The following is a 21,650-nucleotide window of genomic DNA, read 5'->3' on the forward strand; positions in this document are numbered from 1 at the left end:
CTTATTGTTGAATAATATTGACTGTGCAATAGAGAAAAGCGAGTTACCTCTACTGTAAACACAGAAAAATATATGTATATACCTATACAATGACCATCAATGTCATAGAAATATATAGGGTGATTACTTTTAGTAGAATTGGACTTCTAATTTATTTCTGCATGTGAGTTAGTTGGAAGATTTTAAAGTGGGTGTGGTGGGTTGACCCTGTCTGGGGGCCAGGTGCCCACCAGAGCCGCTCTCTCACTCCCCTCCTTCACTAGACAGGGGAGAAAAAGTATAACGAAATGCTTGTGGGTCGAGATAAGGACAGGGAGAGATCACTCACTAATTATCATCACAGGCAACACAGACTGAACTGAGAGAGGGAATTCATCTAATTTATTACTAAGCAAAACAGAGTAGAGGAATGAGAAATAAAATCAAATCGTAAAACACCTCCCCCCACCCCTCCCATCTTCCCGGGCTCAACTTCACTCCCGGCTTCAACCTCCTCCCCCCTCAGCAGCACAGGGGGATGGGGAATGGGGGTTACGGTCAGTTCATCTCACGGTGTTTCTGCCGCTTCTTCATCCTCAGGGGGAAGACTCCTCTCATCGTTCCCCTGCTGCAGCATGGAGTCTCTCCCATGGGGTGCAGACCTTCAGGAGCAAACTGCTCCAGTGTGGGTCCCCCACGGGGTCACAAGTCCTGCCAGCAAACCTGCTCTGGCCTGGGCTCCTCTCTCCATGGGGCCACAGGTCCTGCCAGGAGCTTGCTCCAGCGTGGGCTTCCCACAGGGCCGCAGCCTCCTTCAGGTGCCTCCACCTGCTCCAGCGTGGGGTCCTCCACGGGCTGCAGGTGGAATCTCTACACCCCCTCATCCTTCCTCCATGGGCTGCAGGGGGACAGCCTGCTTCACCATGGCCTTCACCACGGGCTGCAGGGGGATCTCTGCTCCGGCGCCTGGAGCTCCTCCTGCCCCTCCATCTGCACTGACCTTGGTGTCTGCAGAGTTTCTTACATCTTCTCACTCCTCTCTCTGGCTGCAAAAGCTCTCTCTACCTTGTTTTTTTTCCCCTTCTTAAATATGTTATCACAGAGGCGCTGATTGGCTTGGCCTTGGCCAGCGGCGGGTCCGTCTTAGAGCCGGCTGGCATTGGCTCTGTCAGACACAGGGGGAGCTTCTAGCAGCTTCTCACAGAAGCCACCCCTGTAGCCCCCCCGCTACCAAAACCTTGCCACACAAACCCAACACAGTGGGGATGTAAAGAAATGCAATACAATGATTTCCTTTATACTACACATAGATATTAATACATATTTATCTGTGATTTCTGTTGTGGAAAGATATAATAGATACTCATTTACTTTAACATGTCTGAGATTTGTAGGGCTTGGATGGCGAGTCAAAAGTCTATCATATAATCCAAAATACTGCTGTGAGCTTCTGTAATTGTAAATGGTACTACTCAAAAAGGAGGGGGGAAGGAAAAGCTGATAGGATTGCTACCTTTTTTTTGACCAAAATAAACGTGTGAGGCATTACGTGGCAGTTGGCCGGTGTGCGCGCGTGATATACAAAGTCCCTGGATTCCGGGAGCAATCAGACAGAACTGCCTTTGGAAAGGAGATATTTCTGGCTCTTGCACTACTCACCTTGTCCAGAAAAGCTCTGACAACTTCATCCACCTGCTACATATAAAACAGCTCTAGTTTTTCACAGTAAATCCTACAAATCCTTGAGCAATTCTAGATTTCCTAGACATGACAATTTCCAAGCCATTTCCATCCCAAAGGAATAAGACATCTCCCAGAAGAATACAGGCTATTTGACTGCGCTGAGAAGCGGGGATGACTCAGGCTTTGGTGGTTTCCGATTTGTAGCCCCTTTGCAGACCATCTGTTTAGCAACCTCACTGGAGGCAGGTGAGCAGAAGCACCCCCCAGCCCTGGGAGGTCTCTGAGGTTGGCCTCACTCAGTGTGCCAGACGGATGTCACAAAGTGCAGCCAGGTGCGGCAGGCACGCTTAAAGACAGGCCAGCAAGTTTTTGCTGTAGGTAGTTTTTGAATGTTTGTAGATGGGGCCAGTGAAACCTTCAGTAACAAAAAATGTGTTTCTGGGCAAACTCCAATGATTTCTGCGTTTAAAGTTTATCAAAAAGAGCTATGAATATCCCTATCAGGACATTGCCCATCATTAGAGAGAAATCATCATGGCTTTCATAGAAATGATTTTTTTTTTTTTTTTTTGTCCTTGGGTATCATGAACTTGGACTTTGCCAGCAACTGCTTAGTTTGTTTGCTTCCATTCGAAATACTGTGCAATCTTCCTGTTAGATCAGTATGAGTATCCTTAATTATTTTTTTTTTTAACATGGAAATTGAATACCACTAGAAACCCTTAGTGTAGAAAAGAGTAATCTGTGAGAGTCTAAGTAATGGGAAATAAATGTGTTGATGGAACCCATGTTTGTGTTGGCAAGTCATCTGGCAAGCGGTCCTGTCAATACCGCTCTGGCATCTCACGTGAACGAATGCTGACTAGAGAGTGTACGAGTTGTGTAGTCATGCCAAAAAGCCATGTAGGAAGAAGAAAGACCTGATAAGACTAATTGTAATATAAGAAGGAATTGAACTATATATCAAAGTCAAAATGCATTATGAAAGATGGAATTCACTTCATCTAGCTTTGCAGTTTTATTTAGCAGTTAAGATGAGGATATTATAATAACAATGCACGCTTTGAGAAGAAAATTTGTATGATGTTAGAAATGAAAAGTATATAAAGCATAACTGAAGGAAATTTCAAAGGTACGGAGCAGAATTGGGCCCTTTTCATTTATTCCAGTGCAGACTTTGGAAGAGAACTCAAAGAAATAATGACTTTGGCTTGCTTCTCTGTCATAAGTGTTCTGGAAGTTTTGCCGCAAGCAAAGCGCGCCCTAACGGAGTCTAGTTTCATCTGCGAGCATATATGTTAAACGCATTGTAAACAATTTTGGTTATTCCAAGTATCTGAGATGTAAAGCTTGGGTTTTAGTCAAGCTTGTGAGGTCTCACCAGGAAGATGCTGTAATTTCTAAATTATTGCAAAGAAAAAAGATAAAAGGGTTGATGATCCTTGAAAAAAAAATGTTTGCATGCAAAATCCTGTATTGAAAAGCTTTGAGGAGGGTTCAGAAAGCTTTAAGCAAATTGGGAAGGAGTTCAGAAACTCTTTCCAAACCGTTTCACTCTGGAACACTTGATGGCATTTTTATTAGGTAAGCTGTCAGTCTAGTAAATAGGCTTCATTCAGACAAATAATAACATATTCATTTTTTATTAGGAGAGATTATTTTTAATAACAAAGGATCTTGTTTGCAAAGTCTACCTCAGGCTCCCCCACCATGAATAAACAGATAAGCCTTCAAAAACATATTTTTTTATTTTTCAGGTAAGGAGTCAGTCTTAGTCTCAAAACGTTATAGATTAAAAGTACCTACGTAAGATGCAACCGTGCCCTGTGGTGGTCTGAGCAGAAGGACAGAACTCAAATCTACAGGCCCCAGCCAGGGCCTGGCAAGACACCTTCTTGCCCTTTGTTCTGCTGTCCTCCTTTGGCCGCTCCGAGAAGCGTGGTGGTGTTTTAAACTAGAACTCAAGCCATGCAGATCAATGGCAGCTTAGGGTAACAATACGAAAAATAATTGGAGATGATGGTTATGCAATAGCTGAAGTGATGCGATCGATGTTTATCAGTTAGAAACCGGACGGGGAAGAAGCAGACCTGTCACTGCTCCCTAGCTTGGCCGGTGTCTGAGCGGTGCAGATGTGGCAAGTGATTTTTAAAGGCTGTTACAGAATCTGGTCCTACTGGTTAAGAGAATGGTATGAAAACTGAAACACCTTGAGAATTTTATATTTTGTTTTGGGAGAGAAAAAAGGGGAAGACTTCTAGGATATAATATTGCATTCAACTATTTTGAAAATTAAAAAGAATGAGAATTGGAAATTTTCCTGTTTTCTGTTTTCCTAGAGGTAGGAAATGCTGTAAGCATTTGAAAACGTGACACTAGGAAAGTGTTTTCTTGATGACAGCCTCACCTGAATATCCCAAACTTCCCCTTTTTTCTGTAGAAATGAATACAACATGCTGAGAAAATTGGTATATATGCTGCATTTATAATTTGCTAAGGTGCAATCTTGAGCAGGAATCAAATTCTGAAACTAGAGGTGCTATGCACAGACATTTATTCTCCTGAGTTAATAAGGCTTCAAGCTGGCTGCTTTGCTTGGCATCCCATGGGGATTTATTGGTTCAAGCAGTCAAGAAATCAGGTGAATGTGTGTACTATCGTTCACTGTACCTATGCCTCTCTTATTCAATGGGAAGACATTTAAGTTTGCAGAACTGTAATAATTCTTTCAGTCCAAACAGGCAAATCACTCCATAAAGGTATGAAATGACATTCATTATTTAAAAAAAAATAAATAAAATTATATTGATCTTTTTAATCTGTTCCTCTCTTCATCCCTTTTTCTAGTAACTACCTGCTCTAAAACTAACAGTTCTTCACTGCAGAGCTGTTACACAGGGACTACATTGCAAATAGTAACCAACCAGGTTTATTTTCTGCTGTTCTCCATCATTTTTGAAAACTTTGTATTTGTTAGTAATTCAATGCAGTCTGAGTGACATGAGGAAAGGATGACTCAACCTTTCAAAACTGGTGCCTGAAGTTCAAACTTTTCTTTGCAGATAAATTAGTTTTATTTGTTCCCTGTCCCCATTCCCCTGAAGAGTTTCAGGATGTCTTACAATTTGATGGAAGCCAAATCCCTAGGGATGGTTACAAACTCTTCATGATCTGAAACCTAGAACAAAAAGAGAGGCTATTTTTTAAATCTTATTATTTTCTTGGAATATATTGTATCAGAGTAAGAATAAGTCATTGCATTTTGATTTGAGTTTGAGGGTGGTGTGGGTTTTTTGTTTGGTTTTTGTTGGTTGGTCGGTTGGGGTTTTTTAAGCAAAGGATATTTTGGAAACACTTAAATCTTATGTAATTTACATTCGTTCCATGAATTTCAGTGGGCTTTGAATTAGACACTGGAGATGAATGCATTTTAAACAATTCTGCAGAACTAAGAATAACAAGGCAGTCATACTACATCTCATGACTGTCAGCAAATTATGGTGCATCCAGCTGGTTTAGTTCCTTTATGTGTCAGCAGAGTATGCAGTTGTGCTATACAGGCAATGATATATGTATCAGGATATAAAGTTAATTTAGTAATACAGTCTCCAGATTTTATGGATCATTTCTTTTTGGAATAATTTCTTGTCATGTTATGCCATGGTCTAGTATTTAAGGCTGCAAAATTGTGACGTTATCAGGCTAAATGAAAAAATACTGAAGTATAAATACAGTGCAAGCTCTGTATAAAAAAGTAGCGCATATTCTTCCTGTTCATGTCCCTTTGCATCTTAAAAGTTACGGGAAATATGGAAAAACATGCCTAAATTGGCCAATATTTAACTGGAAGGAAATCCATTGGTTATATAAAGAGATTGCCGGGATTGTAGAGTAACAGTCCATTTTGAGTGCAAGGAGGTAAGTGACAGGCATGAACTGACCACGTTTTGCCAGCTCGCAATGACATGAGGTCCCCGCAGAAGTAGACAGCTGAAGGAAGCTAAAGTAGTTCATGAACGGCTTCAACTCAGGGCCTAAATCTTTCCCAGAATCCACAAGAGTCAGAGAAATATGAGTTTTGAAAATGCTTTTTCCCCCCCTCCTTTTCCCCGCCATCCAAATGTTAGCGCAAAAGTTTAATTTGTGTTCATTTGATTTTGCTTAACATACAAAAAAATATAGCATCAAGTTACTTTTGTGTGGTCAGTTGTCAGGTATAAAGCCTTGATGACGTGTATGGAAGTAATCCTTTACAAGGGAGTGCTTTAATGAGAATGAATATTAAAACAGTGCCTTTACAAAATTTGCTGAAAATGCAGTGTATAAAGCAGTTAACAGCAATATCTGACCTCTTGGTTTCTTGTCATTAATCTGATTTTTCAAATGTGACTTTTCTGAAAGTTTGTCTCAATTATCTGTTTGTTTTATTTTCTTTTTTCATTTCCCATGTTCAGCGAAATGCCTCAGCAGAGAAAGAGAATCTCCACATGGCCTCAAGAAAGGAAGAAAATCAGAGCGTCCAAGAGTGCGATTCTCAAGATGTAAGCTTATCTCACCTAGAAATCAAGGTTTAATCTAGATTGTATGAAAACATTAATGCCTTAGTCGATTATCGATGTGACTGACTTTTCCTAGTCAAGCTGGTACGTATATTTTGTAAGCCAGCTATATTCTGCGTTAAAGTGCTGAGGAGCAAATGCTCGTCGCTGTCAGTCTATGCAGGTATTCTCTCTGGGTTTCTTTTAAAGACTGCTTAATAGAACTTGTAGAGCTGTTGCAGGAAGAGCAGCGGTAGAAAAGATGTGATTTGATGTTTAACCATTTCCAGAATTGGCTTCTTCCCAGTTGAAGAGTTGCTGCATTACAGCGAGATGCAGAACCTTGTTTACATATTGTTTCTGCTAATGATCAGGCACAGCTGTCACAGATGCTTCAGCTGATAAAACAAAACCTTCAGGGAGATGCAAGAGGTGACAGTGTAATAGTTGAAAGTATGTAATCTCGTCCACTGCCAGTCTAGGAAAGCTGCAAGCCGTGATTTTCTTCTGACACGTCTGACAGAAAGCTAAATCTGCTGCTTTTACTGAGGCAAAACTCTCATTCAAACGGCGTGGTGGGAGCTGTTAACAGAAATCCCAGGTGCCTGGATTATGGCTGCAATTATAACGATGCAAATAAAGCAGGAGAAAACAGAAAGAATGAGACACACAAAATTTGTTGAAAGAGTGTACTGTCTGCTCAATAGTCCAAAAAGTATAGTGCTACCTTGACTAATTTGCAGGTAAAATGTAGAAGACAGCAGGAAAGAGCCTGTCACAACGGCTCTCGAATGAACTGAACGTGTTGCCTTCCTCCAGATATAACACACTCCTGTGGATGCAACTGGGGAGCTTGCCGGTACCGATCATAGCGATGTGAAGAAAAGTTTGGAAAACACATCTTAGATAATTCAGTATCCAACCAATTGTAAAAGGCCGTATATAATATCAATTTATTGCAAACGCGTTACGAGTCTAAGCAATTATAAGTGACTTCCCCTATGCTGCATCCTCTAGAGGGGGGCAGAGGCAAGGAGAAATTGTGTACCCAGGAGAAGAGTGCATAATTTGCTGATTCACCTTTCTTAATCTAAAAATGATGGAAACTTCATTTCTTATTAATAAAAATTGAAGAAGGAGAAGAAAGAATAAGATGTAGAATTCTGAAGTCGGAGTGAACTCCATTTAGGTTATGACTAGAGGTTGATTATCATCTAGGGAAGCTATGAAAAGTTTGATGGAATATAGGTTAATTTAGGTGGAGGCTGAATATTTGTGGACAGAGGTTCAAGCAGCTATTTATTACAGCAGTGAATACCTTAAAGCAGAGAGAGAAAGAAAAAAATAAGTTGTTAATGCATTTCACAACTCAAGAGCGTATTTAATTTCTGTATCAAGTAGTGCAATGAAAGACACCTAAAAGATACACTTCTCTGGAAAACCAGGGATTTAGTTACTTTCATTAGGGGGTGGTCATGGCTTTTTCTTTTTCTAGGAACCAGTATTTTTAGCCATTCAGTCAGCATGGCATGCTGCGTCGTATGAAAAATTTGTCTGAGAAGGCAGAAGACATCTCTAACTGGAGTTAGAAGTCTTGAGGAGTCAAACTATTTTTCATGGTTCAAGTTAAATTAAAATCTAATCCTGTTCCCTGCCTTCCTCTAAGTAGCATTATAATTCAAAGAAAAACAAATTAGGCTATACATCTAAATTTGAGTAATAGGATTAGGTTTTATATCATTTAATCTCTCAATTATCATATATTAAGACTAGTTCTGTATTCTGTGGAGCTCACACTTCCTTTAAATTTTGAATCTTTAAGGTTTGTTAAATTTGCATTTGACAAAACCTCCTGTATGGAGGAAAAAGTAGTAAAATTAGAGAAAGCATACCATAGAGGTGTTCAAATTCACTGCGCCTTGCTAGATAATGTTCCTTATTGGAAAATTAACCAGGCAATAGTTTTATCAGTCTTATCTTGTTTTTAAACATATTGCTAGAAATTCATTTTCCAACTGAAAAATGGGTATATTATGGGCTACTCATAGTTGTATTCTGTTTGCATAAAAAAAAAAAAATCAATCTAGGGTTCACACTAATACACAAAAAGGTGTCTATGAAATTTCATTGTGCTGCGCTTGCCGTGTCTGTCGAAGGAATGGCTTTGAGAGCCACGTTACAAAAAAAGATTGTTAAAACAGCTGCATCTCCAAGCAAGGAAGCCATAAATACTGTGGTATTTATCCCAATTAGAAACAGAATCCCCAACGTAATTAAAAACTTACAGATACAGGAAGATGTGTTCTCTTTACACTAAGTGGGACTTTGAAGGTATATCTTTTTCTAGATACAAAAATTGTTCCGTTCACTTTTTTTTAAAAAATAAACTCAATTGGTTGGTATGATTCAAAGAGAATTCCAGGAGTTAGTTCTTTGTGCAGGTAGCTGCTGAGCAGTACGCAGCCAGGAGCTGGTTTGAAGAGCAGAAACCTGGAGAGCGCAGCGGCGTGGCCTCTGCCACGCAGGACAAACTGCGACAGTCCTGTCCTAAAAGTGAAAGAGTAGAGGTGCAAATATAGCTCAGGTAGTACACAATATACACGATATTTGAGAGAGCTACTTATTTTCAAATTGTGGCTGCACTCAAGTACTAGATTTTCTTGCCAGAGGGGCAATAAATAATTCTTTTCTCAAGAGAATTTTCTATGCTACCACCCCCCCACTGACCCGTGAAGTTTTATGAGAAATCCGTCCACACTTGCAGGATTCCACACTTGAATTTTCACCGGTGGCTCATTTGGAGCCCGTCATGGGAGAATGAAACATCCCAGTTTGTCAGAATCCCCTGGTTTCACTTCAAATACCACACAAACTTCAATTATGAAAATGGGGAAATTTTTTATAAACCCAAGGATTGATTAAAGAAAAGCATTAACATTTTCAGAGAGAACTAGAGCATTAAAATATGTTTTTCACAACTGTTCCAACTATTTTACAAGTCTAAGGACTTATCTTGACCAATTTTTATCCTAAGGGTTGCTCACGCTGATGAGTAAAGTAATTTTCCTGCTTGTTAAGTCAAAACTTTTTTTCTTTCTCTTACACGTACCATCCATCTGAACATGGGCTGCATGGGACATAAAAATAGTGCAGATGATGACATCAGGTTAACAACCTCTTCCCACCTTTTGTTAAGATTTTTTATATCTTATGTTAGCAGATATATATATATGTATATATATTTAGAGACAAGGAAGAATTCAAAGTAATTAGTTTGAAGAAATGGACTAAAAATGTTTCTTTCCACAATTAAGCCTCATATGATGTCTTTAGAGATACCAACCTTAAATTCTGAAAGAATTGGAAGCAATTTATTTTCCTAAACAATCATATTATTTCAGTAATACAAAGCTGTAAACTGTACCTGTGAACACTATCGCTTTGAGAAAATTCCAGACTTGGGAATACACGAGAGTTTTTCTCGTATTTTTATCATTACTCGCTTGTGTGTGTGGTTTTATCTGAAGTTTTTACAGCTGCTAAAGTCCCAGTAAAGGAAGTGTAGGCGAAATGGGTGAGAACGTATGACAGGTTCTCATGCACTATTTGTTAAAGAAGAATAAATGAAGGTTGAGGCCAAGATAAAAAGACCAGGACCTTAATGAATATGCTTGAAATTCTGTTGCTTAGAAACCTAATATTTCAGCAACACTTCTCAGAACTTTGCAAAGATCCTCTGATTGTGTCTTTGATAAACAGAATGTGATTTATATTCTGGAATAATTACTCTAGTAAAGACTAGCTAGAGAAGAACATGTAATGTTTCATTTGTTAAGGGGAAAAAAAAAAAGGGAAATATCTAGTTGCTGGTCTCAATCAGTATTTTTCAGTCTGTATGGCTAAGCATCCTTTTCTCTGTCTCAAATCTGTAATCCTGCTGCAATTTCTTTTTTATGGTTTTATGCCTATTCATAATAGTTAATGTAGTTTACATTAGAATGAATGCAAGTGAAGATTTGTGTACAAATGGGATGCAGGCAGGCCAAATTATATCAGTAAATTTTTAAATTAAATACTGCTGATACCTTACCTGCCGTGAAATTTGACGTGGGACCTGCAGTAGCCAGAAGTAGGTAGGATATCCTGTAATACATCATCTTGATTATTTCAAATAATCTGAAATTTGTCAAAGACCAAAAAAAAAAAAAAATTTAACTTCAGTTTTCTTTTAAAAGTCTCCATTATTTAGATTACTATTTTATTAGAGGAATCTCGTCAATACTATTTTTTTCTTAGTCTTGTCCAGATATGTTTTCGCTATGACTGGTTCCTGAAAGTCTCTGTGCAGAACCAGAATTCTGCAGAGCTCTTTTCCCTGCATCATTTCCCTTTTCCCTCTTCCCAAAAGCTTTTGAGAACTTTTTTGGCTTTTACACCAGAATGTACTTTGTCCCTTTTTCATATCCAATAATTCTTATGCGTGTAACACATTTAAAGTTAATTCTTATGCATCATTTAAAACCACCTATTTGAAGGTACTAAAACATTGAACAATTTATAAAGTGATTCTTTGTTCTCTGTTCTCATCTTAGATTTCATGCTCTTTGTCCTTGTAGAGTCTTCTCTGATAAATAAAAGTGATAGTACTTTTATTTACTGCCTTAATTTCCTGCAGTAAACAAATACTGCATGTTCATTAATCATTCAGTGACAAAGGACACTGAGTATTGGAGCAAAACTTGTACGTGTTTCTAAGCAACCACAGCATTTTGCTTCATTTTTCTCTATCAGTTTCAATTGCAGATCTTTGATCACATTGTACTCTCCCATTGCTTTCCCAAGGGAGTAATGACAGAAAAAAGAAATCATCGTTGTGACAAAATTTCCACCCGATACAATCCTTAAAGCGTATTCAGTAATTCTGTTCCCTAAATGAAGACTATGAAGGTCATAGGATGTTTCATCATCTTAGTTTAGCCGTCCACTCGGTACCCTGTGCTCTAAAATGGGAGAAGGATATGAAGAACTGCAGAGGTGTCTTATGAAAGCCTACATGCACACTTCACATAGATCTTGCTCCATAGCTTTCCTCTAAACAATGAGGGTGAAAGGAGATCGAAATTCAGATCTGTAATATAAATTCATGAGCAAATCTGATAAAACCTGTCCCTGAATAAACTGTGGACATAACTTGGCTAATGATGACTAAGATACCTAGTTTGTCAGTTGACCTAACCGTGCCATCCTTTCTTCCCGTACCTGGTTTAGTTTCCTCAGAACTAGCTCAGTACTTTCTCCTCCATTGTACTCTACAAACATCCCGCACAGCTGCTTTAGTGCCCGCTGAAGCCAAACGCGGGTCTGCAGTGATGCAAAGGAATGCTGACGCTGCAATGTTTGGTCTACTAAATCTGTCTGGTACCCTTTAGCAGCAGTGGAATTCTTTTCTAACTGTAGAAGCTGAATATAATATCACTTATTTCAGCTTCTTGATTTCCTGTCCATTTGTGATACGTTGGATGATTATTTGAGCAATAAAGCCAGTTCTTACTTGCTGCGTTGTTGCAGTGGAATACCCTTCTAGTTACATTGTTCAGCGGTTTGCAGATGAAATTGCATAGTTTAATAGTCAAGGGACATGCTGAATTTTAACTGGCTTTCTGAAAATTCTTTTTAAATGAAGATGCACACTTGGCTGATCCACCTGTATAATTTATACATCCAGCTGTGAACCTCTCCAGCTCTGCTGTATAATTCACTAGGTGAACTGACTACCGTAACTTCTGAAATTTTGCATACTTTACTGATCAAGCTGCATATTTTATAACCAGAATTTCATACAAAAATACTTTGTTAATCAGACTGCACACTAAATTGATAAAGGTGGCACAGTATTTCAAGACATAAGCCCCACCTGGATTTTCCTGTCTTGTTAAATGTCTCGCTGACTGTTCCCGATATTTTCTTCCTCTTGTATATACAAAATGTATTGCCTAAGGCAAAATGCACTTGTATGAAAATTTTATTTTACAAACAGAAATAGATCGTTATTGTGTTTCTTAAAATGTACGTAGAGCAAGTAACAAGCATTCAACATCAATAAATTTGATTTAACTGATTCTCTACCATGTAGAAGATAATTATAATAAGACTTCCATTGTGCTTAGTCATAAAGATTGTACGTGTCAGCCAAACTACATTTTAAGGCGATGGCAAGAAGAAACCATGCAATTTGAAAAGCGTTAATAACAGTGAAAACAATGAAATGGCAAAATTGAATAAAATTCTCCAGAATTTCTTTTTCCTGAAGCTTTTTCCTTGGAAGGGTTTAGCTTTCACTGCTTTGAATTCTGACTGCTGCATGTTAGAGCTTTGAAAGTTCAGTGTTCAAACATTAGATCCTTCTTGATGTTTTATGATAAAAATCCATCATATGTAATTTAATGAATGTAATGTTTGTCTTACGAATATGCCCATAATTACAAAATACATGGCAGACACAGTGGAAATATCAGTCAGAACAACTTAATGGCAAGGTTAAAGAATGCTTCTGCACATAAAATCTGGAGTTTAATCTGTAAAATTAATTCATTCATGGGTGAAATTCTGGGATCTATCACTAATGATTAGATACAACATGTTAAATTATAACTTCTATTAAAATAAGGAAATATTGGGGAAGGGGGGAAAAAGAGGAGGCAAGACCCTAAGAGAAATCCATCTTTCTGTCTTGTTTCACTGCTCTGAGTCATAAAACTACTTCAAGGACTAGTCATCATTTACTTAACCATGTGCGTGGATAAATACTGGCTGTGATTGTAAGTATTGAAGGTTTGCTTTCTGAATCTGGAAGGAGGAGGTTGCCTGTGCGGGCACATGCTAATGGAACTGGGACAAAACGTACTTGATTGGTAAGCCTTTAGGAACAGAAGAAAATATCAATGGCAGAATCCCTCTTCATCTCTGATAAACCTACAAATGTGACAGTTGCAGTTCAAGCTTTAGTAATTGTTACGCTTAGCTGGGTGAGGAAAACAATGAAATGGTCCAAACGTTCCTTCCGACCTGGTGAGGTAAGCATTGTTTGTGGCCAATGAACAGAGCAAATACTAACTGAATCTCCAAACCATCAGTTTAGAGCATAATGAGAAACTGGAGAATTGAGAATTGAGTGTAAAAATGCATTTAGCTTGTGCTGCGTTTTAAATGCCTGTACGCCACATTGGGTTTTTTGTCAAATATTGGGCAGTGCAGCAGCGTAGTGATACAGGGAACATGGGGATTGTGCTTCTGAATGGGACTGGGAGTTAGTCTACCGTCCCCCTTCCCGTTGAAACTGCCATCTTCAGGCTCCTGAAGGGAAGGCAGAGGAAAGCACAGAACGTAGTTAAGGATAAACTGCCCGTTTTGTTCAGAAGCCAGGGGCAGGAAACAGACTTTGGTAATGAAGTTAGAATTTTAGAATATTGTTAGCTGTTTGGCTGTCGGTTCTGTTAAATGCAAAACAGTATGCTGAAGTATTTTGATCATGATCTTGCCTTAAAAGACATCTTTTCACCATGCTAACAATAATTTGCACTGATTTTAATGTTGCAATATTTTGCTCATCAATAATTTTCAGCTAGACCAAAGCATGCATGTTGAATTATCTTCTCCTTACTTTGTAGCTTCCCAGGTATTTAGTCTTGTCGGCCTCTGCCATGTCCTCTGCCTTTTGATCTGCATTCTTTATCCACCTGTCACTTGGTCTGTATTCTTTCTTCACCCGTCACTCGGCACAAACGAGAAAATAACCAACATTATTATGTTGTATTATTCTGTTGATCCTAGAGCCATGTACTGCACTTCTGGATCCCCGGAAAGACACTAGCTAAGGGACAAAGGGCAGTCATCATACGCTGCCTTCATTTTCCCCTGGGTATTAGAACTTTTTCCATTTTTTGAAAATTTTTGATGCATAGCTTAAGACCCTGGCTGAACTTCTCTGGAAGCGCTAAGGAGGGGCGCACACAAGAAACGGTTTCATATTTATTCCAAACTTTAAATCATTACACCAAGGTTGGGATACATGAGACTGTTGCTGAGTTACCTGGGACTTGTTCAGATGGTGACAGAACAGCAGTGCCTGTTCCCTGTGCTCCGTGAAGCCAGCACAGGTGTAAAACTTACCTGTGACCAATAGAGATTATGTGCAGACAAAGCTCTGTCATCTTCTGTGCGATGTTCCCACTCCTCTCCATACAGCTTTCTGCACAACAGCCGGGGAAACAGTTCCTGTCGTGAAATGTCGTGTTACGCTTGGCATGAAAACCAGAGCATCTTCGAAGTATTGCTCACAAGACTTTACGTTACAACCTGCTTTGTTATGATGGTACAAGAGAAGTCAATGGAGTCGCATTAAACTAAGACGACTGACTTGGGACCTTTTTTTGTTTTGTTGTTTTCCTGGGACTTAATGCCTTTTTTTTTTTTTTAACCTTCTGAACATTATTTCTACTTGAATGTTTTTAGTCTTTTCTTACCGTCTTAGCATTGTATTAGCTTTCCTAATAATAATCTTTCTAAAAAAATATTAATTCTTTGGAAGAACAGCAATTGATCTTCTCTGAGAGAAATGGGGAAGCTACTTTTTGCCCACGTGTATGTATGTCTGTACAAGCATACATTGAGGGGGGTACCATTTTGTACTGGGCTTCCTCCTCCTTGGTGGTGCAGGGAGCGAAGACAGCAAGTTAGGAGGTGTAAAGGTGCGATCTGCTTTATTTCGTGGCATTGGAGGGTTTGTGCATGAGCTGGAAACGTAAGTGTCCTGCATAGAGGCTTTCAGAGGTGGCATCTGCCCGTTCCTCTCCCCTTCCTCACGTCTCCAGACAGTGGCAGCTGGAGTGCCTGCTCTTGTGGGAGAAACACAGGGGTACGAGCTTGCCCTCGAGTCCCTGATATGCTGAAATCTCGATTCAAAGCTTGGCAAAATCCCAATGTCTCTTCCAGCAGGCACTTCTAAAATCGCATCTTCATAAAATAGAGAAACCACGCTGACATTTCAACCCCTTTATTTTCCAAAAGCAATTATTTTTGGTTTTTGCTGGTCTCCGCCATGTCAAGCCATCATTCTGTAGTTTTGTAATTAGTGTACCTCTCACAGGAGTGAATCCGACAGAAAGAGACACTCACACAGAAGAGCACACAAAGCAATCTTTCCACCACTTGGCACAGAGAGAACTAGGAAAAAAAAATAAAATTCCATATTTGGCTTTTTTGTCTGTGTGTCACTCATGGCTGTGAAAGCTATCGTAGTGCATTGGTTTCACATTTTCCCATTTGTTTGAGGTGGTCTTTAGCTGAGGTAAAGGGGATGTTTGTATATTTATGTGCTAATATATACATACACATGCAGGAATACATACACACTTGTGGGTGCATATGTATGTATATGCACATAAATATACCTGTAGGTGTATATAGATGCATGTGTTTGTAAATATGCCTGAGGGTGTCCATGTAAGGGATCGAGTTTAGGTTGTGTGAAAGCAGCTTGCAGTTACGGCAGAAGATGCTGTTCTTCCCATATGTCTCAGCTTTAGGAACTGACCCGACTTAAAGCCAGGAGCCAGCGGACGCCACAGCTCACCCGCAGGCACTGGTTACAATTCTGGTTATCGAACTGCTGTTGACTGATGGCATATTGAAAGTCATCGCCGTTGCTCGATCTGTAATTTATTTGTTAATGATATACAGGATTTCGCTGTGACAAGGAATCAATAATGAATGCTTTACGCTTTAACAACATAAAGACGTAGGAGTTGCTTTGTTTAGATGAATGTCCCGTTCTACTATCGTTCTCCAACAGTGATCCGTATGGTGTGTTACTAAAAAGGAAAACAACTGTGAGTGAAAAAATATGAAATCCTACAGATGCAAATCTCCACTTCTCTTTTCTTACCGAGATGGCCTTTGTTATCTGGTCTATGGAAAGAGCGTGAAAGCTTAGTCACTTACAAAGCATTGTTCTTAGCATTAGCTTTTATTTTCTCTAAGGCAATTTTTTTTTTTAAATTTTTCTTTTGTATATGTCTTATAGTTGACCTATATTTGTATTCATTTCAATTAGTATTTTTGGATTCCTATCTCCTGTGTTTTGTCTTGGTGAAACAGGTTACCTGAAATTTTTCAGTGTATAGAGTGAATTATGAATTTGTAAATGATCTTATATTTCAGTAGCGTTATTTCTGTCCTCTTCATTGCACAACCTGAAATGCTGTTCTGTCTTTTGACCTGTGACATCTTTTGTCCTCACGCTTCTCTCCTAGAACCCTCAAATTTTTCTAAACGTGACTAAGCCAAAAATATTTTTTTAATCTAGCGCACTAGTAAATACATTAAATACAAGTTCTGCCAGGACCACACTTTTAAGCTTTTGAAGTATTAAAATTTTATTAAGAATTCCTCATCTTTGCAAGGAGGAGTAGGTGCTTTATAAATAGATGATTTTTTTATCAATACTACGCTGATTATTCCCTTTTACGTAATATTAATCCTCCTTTTCTTAGCTATTGCGTGTAGTGGGAAGAACTTGAAAAAGAGTCCCCGCCATCCATCGCTTCAATTGCACCGCCTCGGAGGCTCACTTCGGTGGCTTAAACATGACTAAAACCCCCCCTGAGGTACCATAAAATCCTTGGCAGTACCACCATCTCTCCAGAAGCTTTCAGGAGGGAGGCAGCTGTCTCCTGTCCAAGTAGTTTTCTTAATAACATGTTTCATTTTCGTATTCACACCTGTTCATAGATCAACTTTCTTACAGGCAAGGGACTGTCAGAATTTCTCAAGTGCAAAAACTTAATGAATTTTCTTCCCCCTTGTCAATCTCTTACTATTTAATTAACTCCAATCTAGTGTCATTTCTACTGAAAGGACATTTATAAAATTTCTTGATATTTAATTTTGACATTAGGGTGTTTATTTTCAGTGTTCTCTGCTGAGCGAGATAATTTTTATCGTGTTGTGATTTAAGCTGCTATAGGATGAATTCAGATTTACTTTCTGTTTTCTTAAAAAAGTCTTTTCAAAAAATACCTCAAAACATACCATGTAGAATTGTTTTTTCTCTTTTTGGTCATGATTCCTTTTCTCTCCTAGACACAAATAGCTTATTCTATTCTAGACCAACGTTATCAACCATAAGGTTTAAAAAAAAAAAAAAAAAAACAAAGTTGCAGAAAGGCCAGCAAACCTTGTCGTGGATATTATTGGGATTTTCTGTTCACAGCACATTTCCATTCATATTTCTATCAGCAAAGCTCATGTCCACATACTACACATACTAATGATTTCTTCACCTTATTTAATTAGTATGTTGGATTATGTCTGATGTGTAAAACGTACTCTATCGAGGCTTGACTCAGCTTGAAAAATCTTCAAGGGCTTATGCTAAACAGGAAACTTTCCAGAGGAAGAGTTACGTTAAAATTTAAAATCAACAAAATTACTGTTATGGTGGAAAGTGTCTTGATGACTTAAAAATCCCTCATTTATTTTCACTCCATTTATATGTATCAGTTTTAATCGCAAAACAGGTAGAGAAATTCCAACGTGAACACATTTTAAAGTAATGACAAAAAATTATCAATATTTTACTGTATTTCACCTTTTGATTTCTTTGCCTATGACATCATTAGTCCCACTCCTGAAGGGACTTTCCTGACAGCAGAAATTTCAGTGCTGGGTAAATCTGTACTTAAGACTCATAACATAAGATCTCTTTGGTTCAAAAATCTACTGTGTAATTAATTTTATTTACGCTGTTCAACTCTCTTTTCCCCAATATTAAAAAGCATATTGGCAAATAAAATGACGTTATTGCTGGAATAAAATAGCAGCAATGAATCTAACAAGCTTTTCTGTACCTTTAGAGGCATCTGACTTCCCCACCCAGGGAATTATTATACATATCCCCACTCAGGGATTATTATACCTAAGAGATCTAGCAGTTTAGACAAGAGAATAGTAATAGAGAAGTCTTAACTGTAATGCCAGTTTTAAGCTGTTTGTTACTATTTCCTCACCCACAACAGACAATTAGAGTTACTTATCTGTTCCATGGGACCACTGTAGGAATAAACTTCACTGTTTGTGATGAGATTTAAATGTGAGGAAAAAAACCCTAGATAAATGTTAAGTTGTTAAACTTGCAGCCACATTAGAGTACTACAGGGATGATGAGAGTGTGGGGTTCACTTAGCTATGAAATTTTGTTTTGTTCCATTTCATCAACTAGGCCAAAAAAACCCCTGTGTGATTTTTTTTTTTTTTTTTTTTTTAGGAAAACCATTAATATTTTAGGAAAAAAATACAAAGTAATTATCTCTGACATTTCTATTGACAGGTTGGCAAGACATGTTTGGGGAATCGCAACAATTCAACGTCTCATTTGAAGACAGCAGAAAGAGAGACAAGCTTTCAGGTATTCTGTTTCTGAGTAATTCTTGGGCTTTTATTAAAAGGTCTTGTAAAGCGTGCACTTACTTGAACTATATTTACGCATTCTACGCTAATGCTTTTGAAACAGGACTGCTTATTCAGCTCAGGTTTTGACTGTACCCGATGGCATTTCATCTGTTCAAAATGCCTTCTGGTTGCAAAACTATTTAATACTTGAAGAACTGGACTATCCTAGTAGTCAAATGACTGAGTTTAATAATGAGATATCCATAGCCCTGGGAACAGGAGAAGGGAGAGGTTTCCAAAACAATTATATATCTGCAATTATGTGAAGCTGAACGCAGCCGTGTTACCAACGGAAAAGTTTTAAGCCAGTTGTACGTCTGAGCTCTTCATCTGATAGACCAAGAGAAAAATCACCAGGATTATAAAGCAGCATCAGACTTTTATGGTTTTGCACTGTCAACAATTGTTAAATATGGGGTTTTTTTAGTAGAGATCAGAATCCTTCTGTAGACACAGTTGACAAATATCATATTCTGCTATAGTATTTTAAGACCGGTACATCAATTTAAGAGAAATACAGTTCTGCGTGAACTATTGCCATGGATTTTTAAGATACTTTTTTATTTGTACGCAATGCTTACACCGATGCTATTTTCACCTTCAACAGAAGTTGCACAGCCCTCCGTGGACTAAACCCGAAGATAAAAAATCACCTGAAAGAAATGAGAAAAAAATGGAAGAGTCTGTTAGTACAAAAGAAAAAAACCTCTAAGCGCTCCTAAACTACATTGAAAATGCCCATCACTTGCTTTCATCTTCATATTCTTCTTAGTCCAGAGGCATGAAATGTACCAGGTTTCTAAAGCATGCATTTTTCACTGTTTTATGAATGTTTGTAAATTAGTCTAGAATAGACCGATTAGTACCTTTCAGCAATAATCCAAAATGGATGTTTGAAGAAATGCTTTGTAATACAGTCCCGTTTTTGAACTCTTGTTCTACCTGATCAGTAACTGCATACTATGAATTCGTTTCCTGGTAAACAGCAGCCATTCTCAAGTATTTGCTCAGTCGGTTATATTTCATGTACATTTATGGCAGATTAAGTTTTAAATCAAGTTAAGAATTAAGGGGCAGTTAACGTGGGGAAAAAATATGTGTGTAAACATAGTTGAAGTACAATAGGACTCGTAAGAGCGACTGTAAAAACGGAACAGTGAGGGCCATGTATACTTACCTTTCAGTAATACCATTGCAAATCTGCTTACCCAAACAATAAAAGATGTTTGTTTGGTTTTTTTTTTCTAACTGCTATTACAACTAGTCCATTTTTGAGCACTGAAGCGTTGACAGAAATGCAGTTAAAGGGATGGAGATAGAGTGAGTCATGCCTTTTAGGAGTCAAGCTAAAATGTTTGCAGGTGGAACTGAGTTAAAATTTTATAGCGTGGGCACCAGCCATGGGAAGTCAGTTCCACCCCTTATATTTGTGCTGATCTCAACAGGATAAATATCATTTAAATGGTAAAAACCCACTTTGTCCACTGCAGATGGCCCTTGGTCACTCCAGCAGAGAGGAACGTTTTGGTTGGGGTAAGCTCTGTGACTCCCGGGGTTCTTCCAGTTTCTCACGGGTCACATACTCTATGACAAGAAAGCAGAAAGGAAGGGAGGAGCAGGAAGAGAGAGTGCTTTTGCTGCTTAGTGTCTATGTCATTATTGGGCTAATTTAGGAATTCATATGCCTCATCTTGTTGAGAACTAGTTCTTTCAAGAACTAGTGCCTTAGGAACAGTTAATTGCCTGCTGCAATGCTTTTATGCTTTCCTCTCGCATGGAGTGTTTTAAGCAGTTGTAAACTCCCACCTTCCTCTTACTACACGCAGCCACACGTTACAACTTTTACTAGATTGAAAGTAATTTACTTATATTGGTTTGCTTTTCCTTGCTTTTGAATCAGTTTAAAAAGCAAATAGGCAAATTTTTGTTTCGTTTAGTGGTGCTCTCTGCTCTGGTTTTAGCTTTTAAGATTTTACTTATCCTTCGACAGTCTCATCCAATAGCTGTGTGTTCCTTACTGCTGCGAATAATATTTCACACTGGCGTTTTGTATATGCTCCTCCACTCAAAGGTAGCTATTGCAGAACGGTAGGTTTTTCCGCCTGGAGAAATTTCAATGACTTTAAAAAGAAAAGAAACTCATAAGCTGACCCAAATGATGGTGAAGTGCTGCTCAGCGAAGTTGCACACTGTCAAAGAAAATATTATCCATGTTAAGTGTTAAAAGAAGTGAAATCCTGGCCACAAAAGTAATCGGAAGAGATGTGGCTTTTCCCAGTTGATCCTAAAATCAATCAGCATCAAATTGTACCTATCAAATACAACGTAACTTTGTTTCAGGCAAATGCGGGCCACGGTTTCAGTGAGCAAGAGACTTGCGATTGTGTCATATCTACAGCTGGCGCTAATTTCTAGTTATGTCAAACCCAACATTTCTTTGCGTATGATTGAAATATCTGAGGTACGGGCTGAAAAGGTCACTGAAACTGTTTCAGTCATCTGTCTCGAAAGGACATGGATCTTCACGTGCATGTCCCAGAGGAATGAGGTAAGCTGTCTACCTGGGGTTCGTTTCACCTTCCTGAAGAATTCAGCAGTGCTGACAGCATATCTACAGCTGTTGTAACTGCTTATTACTGCTGTGTCAAGGGATGGCTGGGGGTTCACGTCCACAACATGAAAAACCTGTACCTTCTAAGTCAGTAACAATCTAGCTTGCTTTTATTTATTTATTTATTTATTTATTTTTAACATACATGGAACCAGCGAATGGTTGAGCAGCCCTCGGCTTTCTGGGAATGTGCAGCATTTCATTGGTATTTCACCACCAGATAATTAATTTAATAAATCTGTTTACCATCAGAAAAACAACACAAAATGTTGGGGTAAGTGGGGTGTTGTGAGGTTATGTTTTGTTTTGTTTTGTTTCCAAAAGGTTTATTG

At 38.5% G+C, this 21,650-nt stretch overlaps 1 protein-coding gene across 1 annotated transcript in view; it reads left to right on the forward strand.

The window, feature by feature from the left end:
• LUZP2 (leucine zipper protein 2) overlaps positions 1–19,956 on the forward strand; it is a 202,616-nt gene extending 182,660 nt beyond the window's left edge. The window contains exons 10-12 of the mRNA XM_054828713.1: positions 6,117–6,203; positions 18,586–18,663; positions 19,315–19,956. Of these exons, the coding sequence (XP_054684688.1) occupies positions 6,117–6,203; positions 18,586–18,663; positions 19,315–19,419 (270 nt within the window). The 3' untranslated portion in view covers positions 19,420–19,956. The remainder of the gene's footprint in view (positions 1–6,116; positions 6,204–18,585; positions 18,664–19,314) is intronic.
• The last annotated feature ends 1,694 nt before the right edge of the window (positions 19,957–21,650 follow it).

The sequence above is a fragment of the Grus americana genome, chromosome 5, assembly GCF_028858705.1.
Source record: "Grus americana isolate bGruAme1 chromosome 5, bGruAme1.mat, whole genome shotgun sequence".
In the NCBI taxonomy this organism is placed as follows: Eukaryota; Metazoa; Chordata; class Aves; order Gruiformes; family Gruidae; genus Grus; species Grus americana.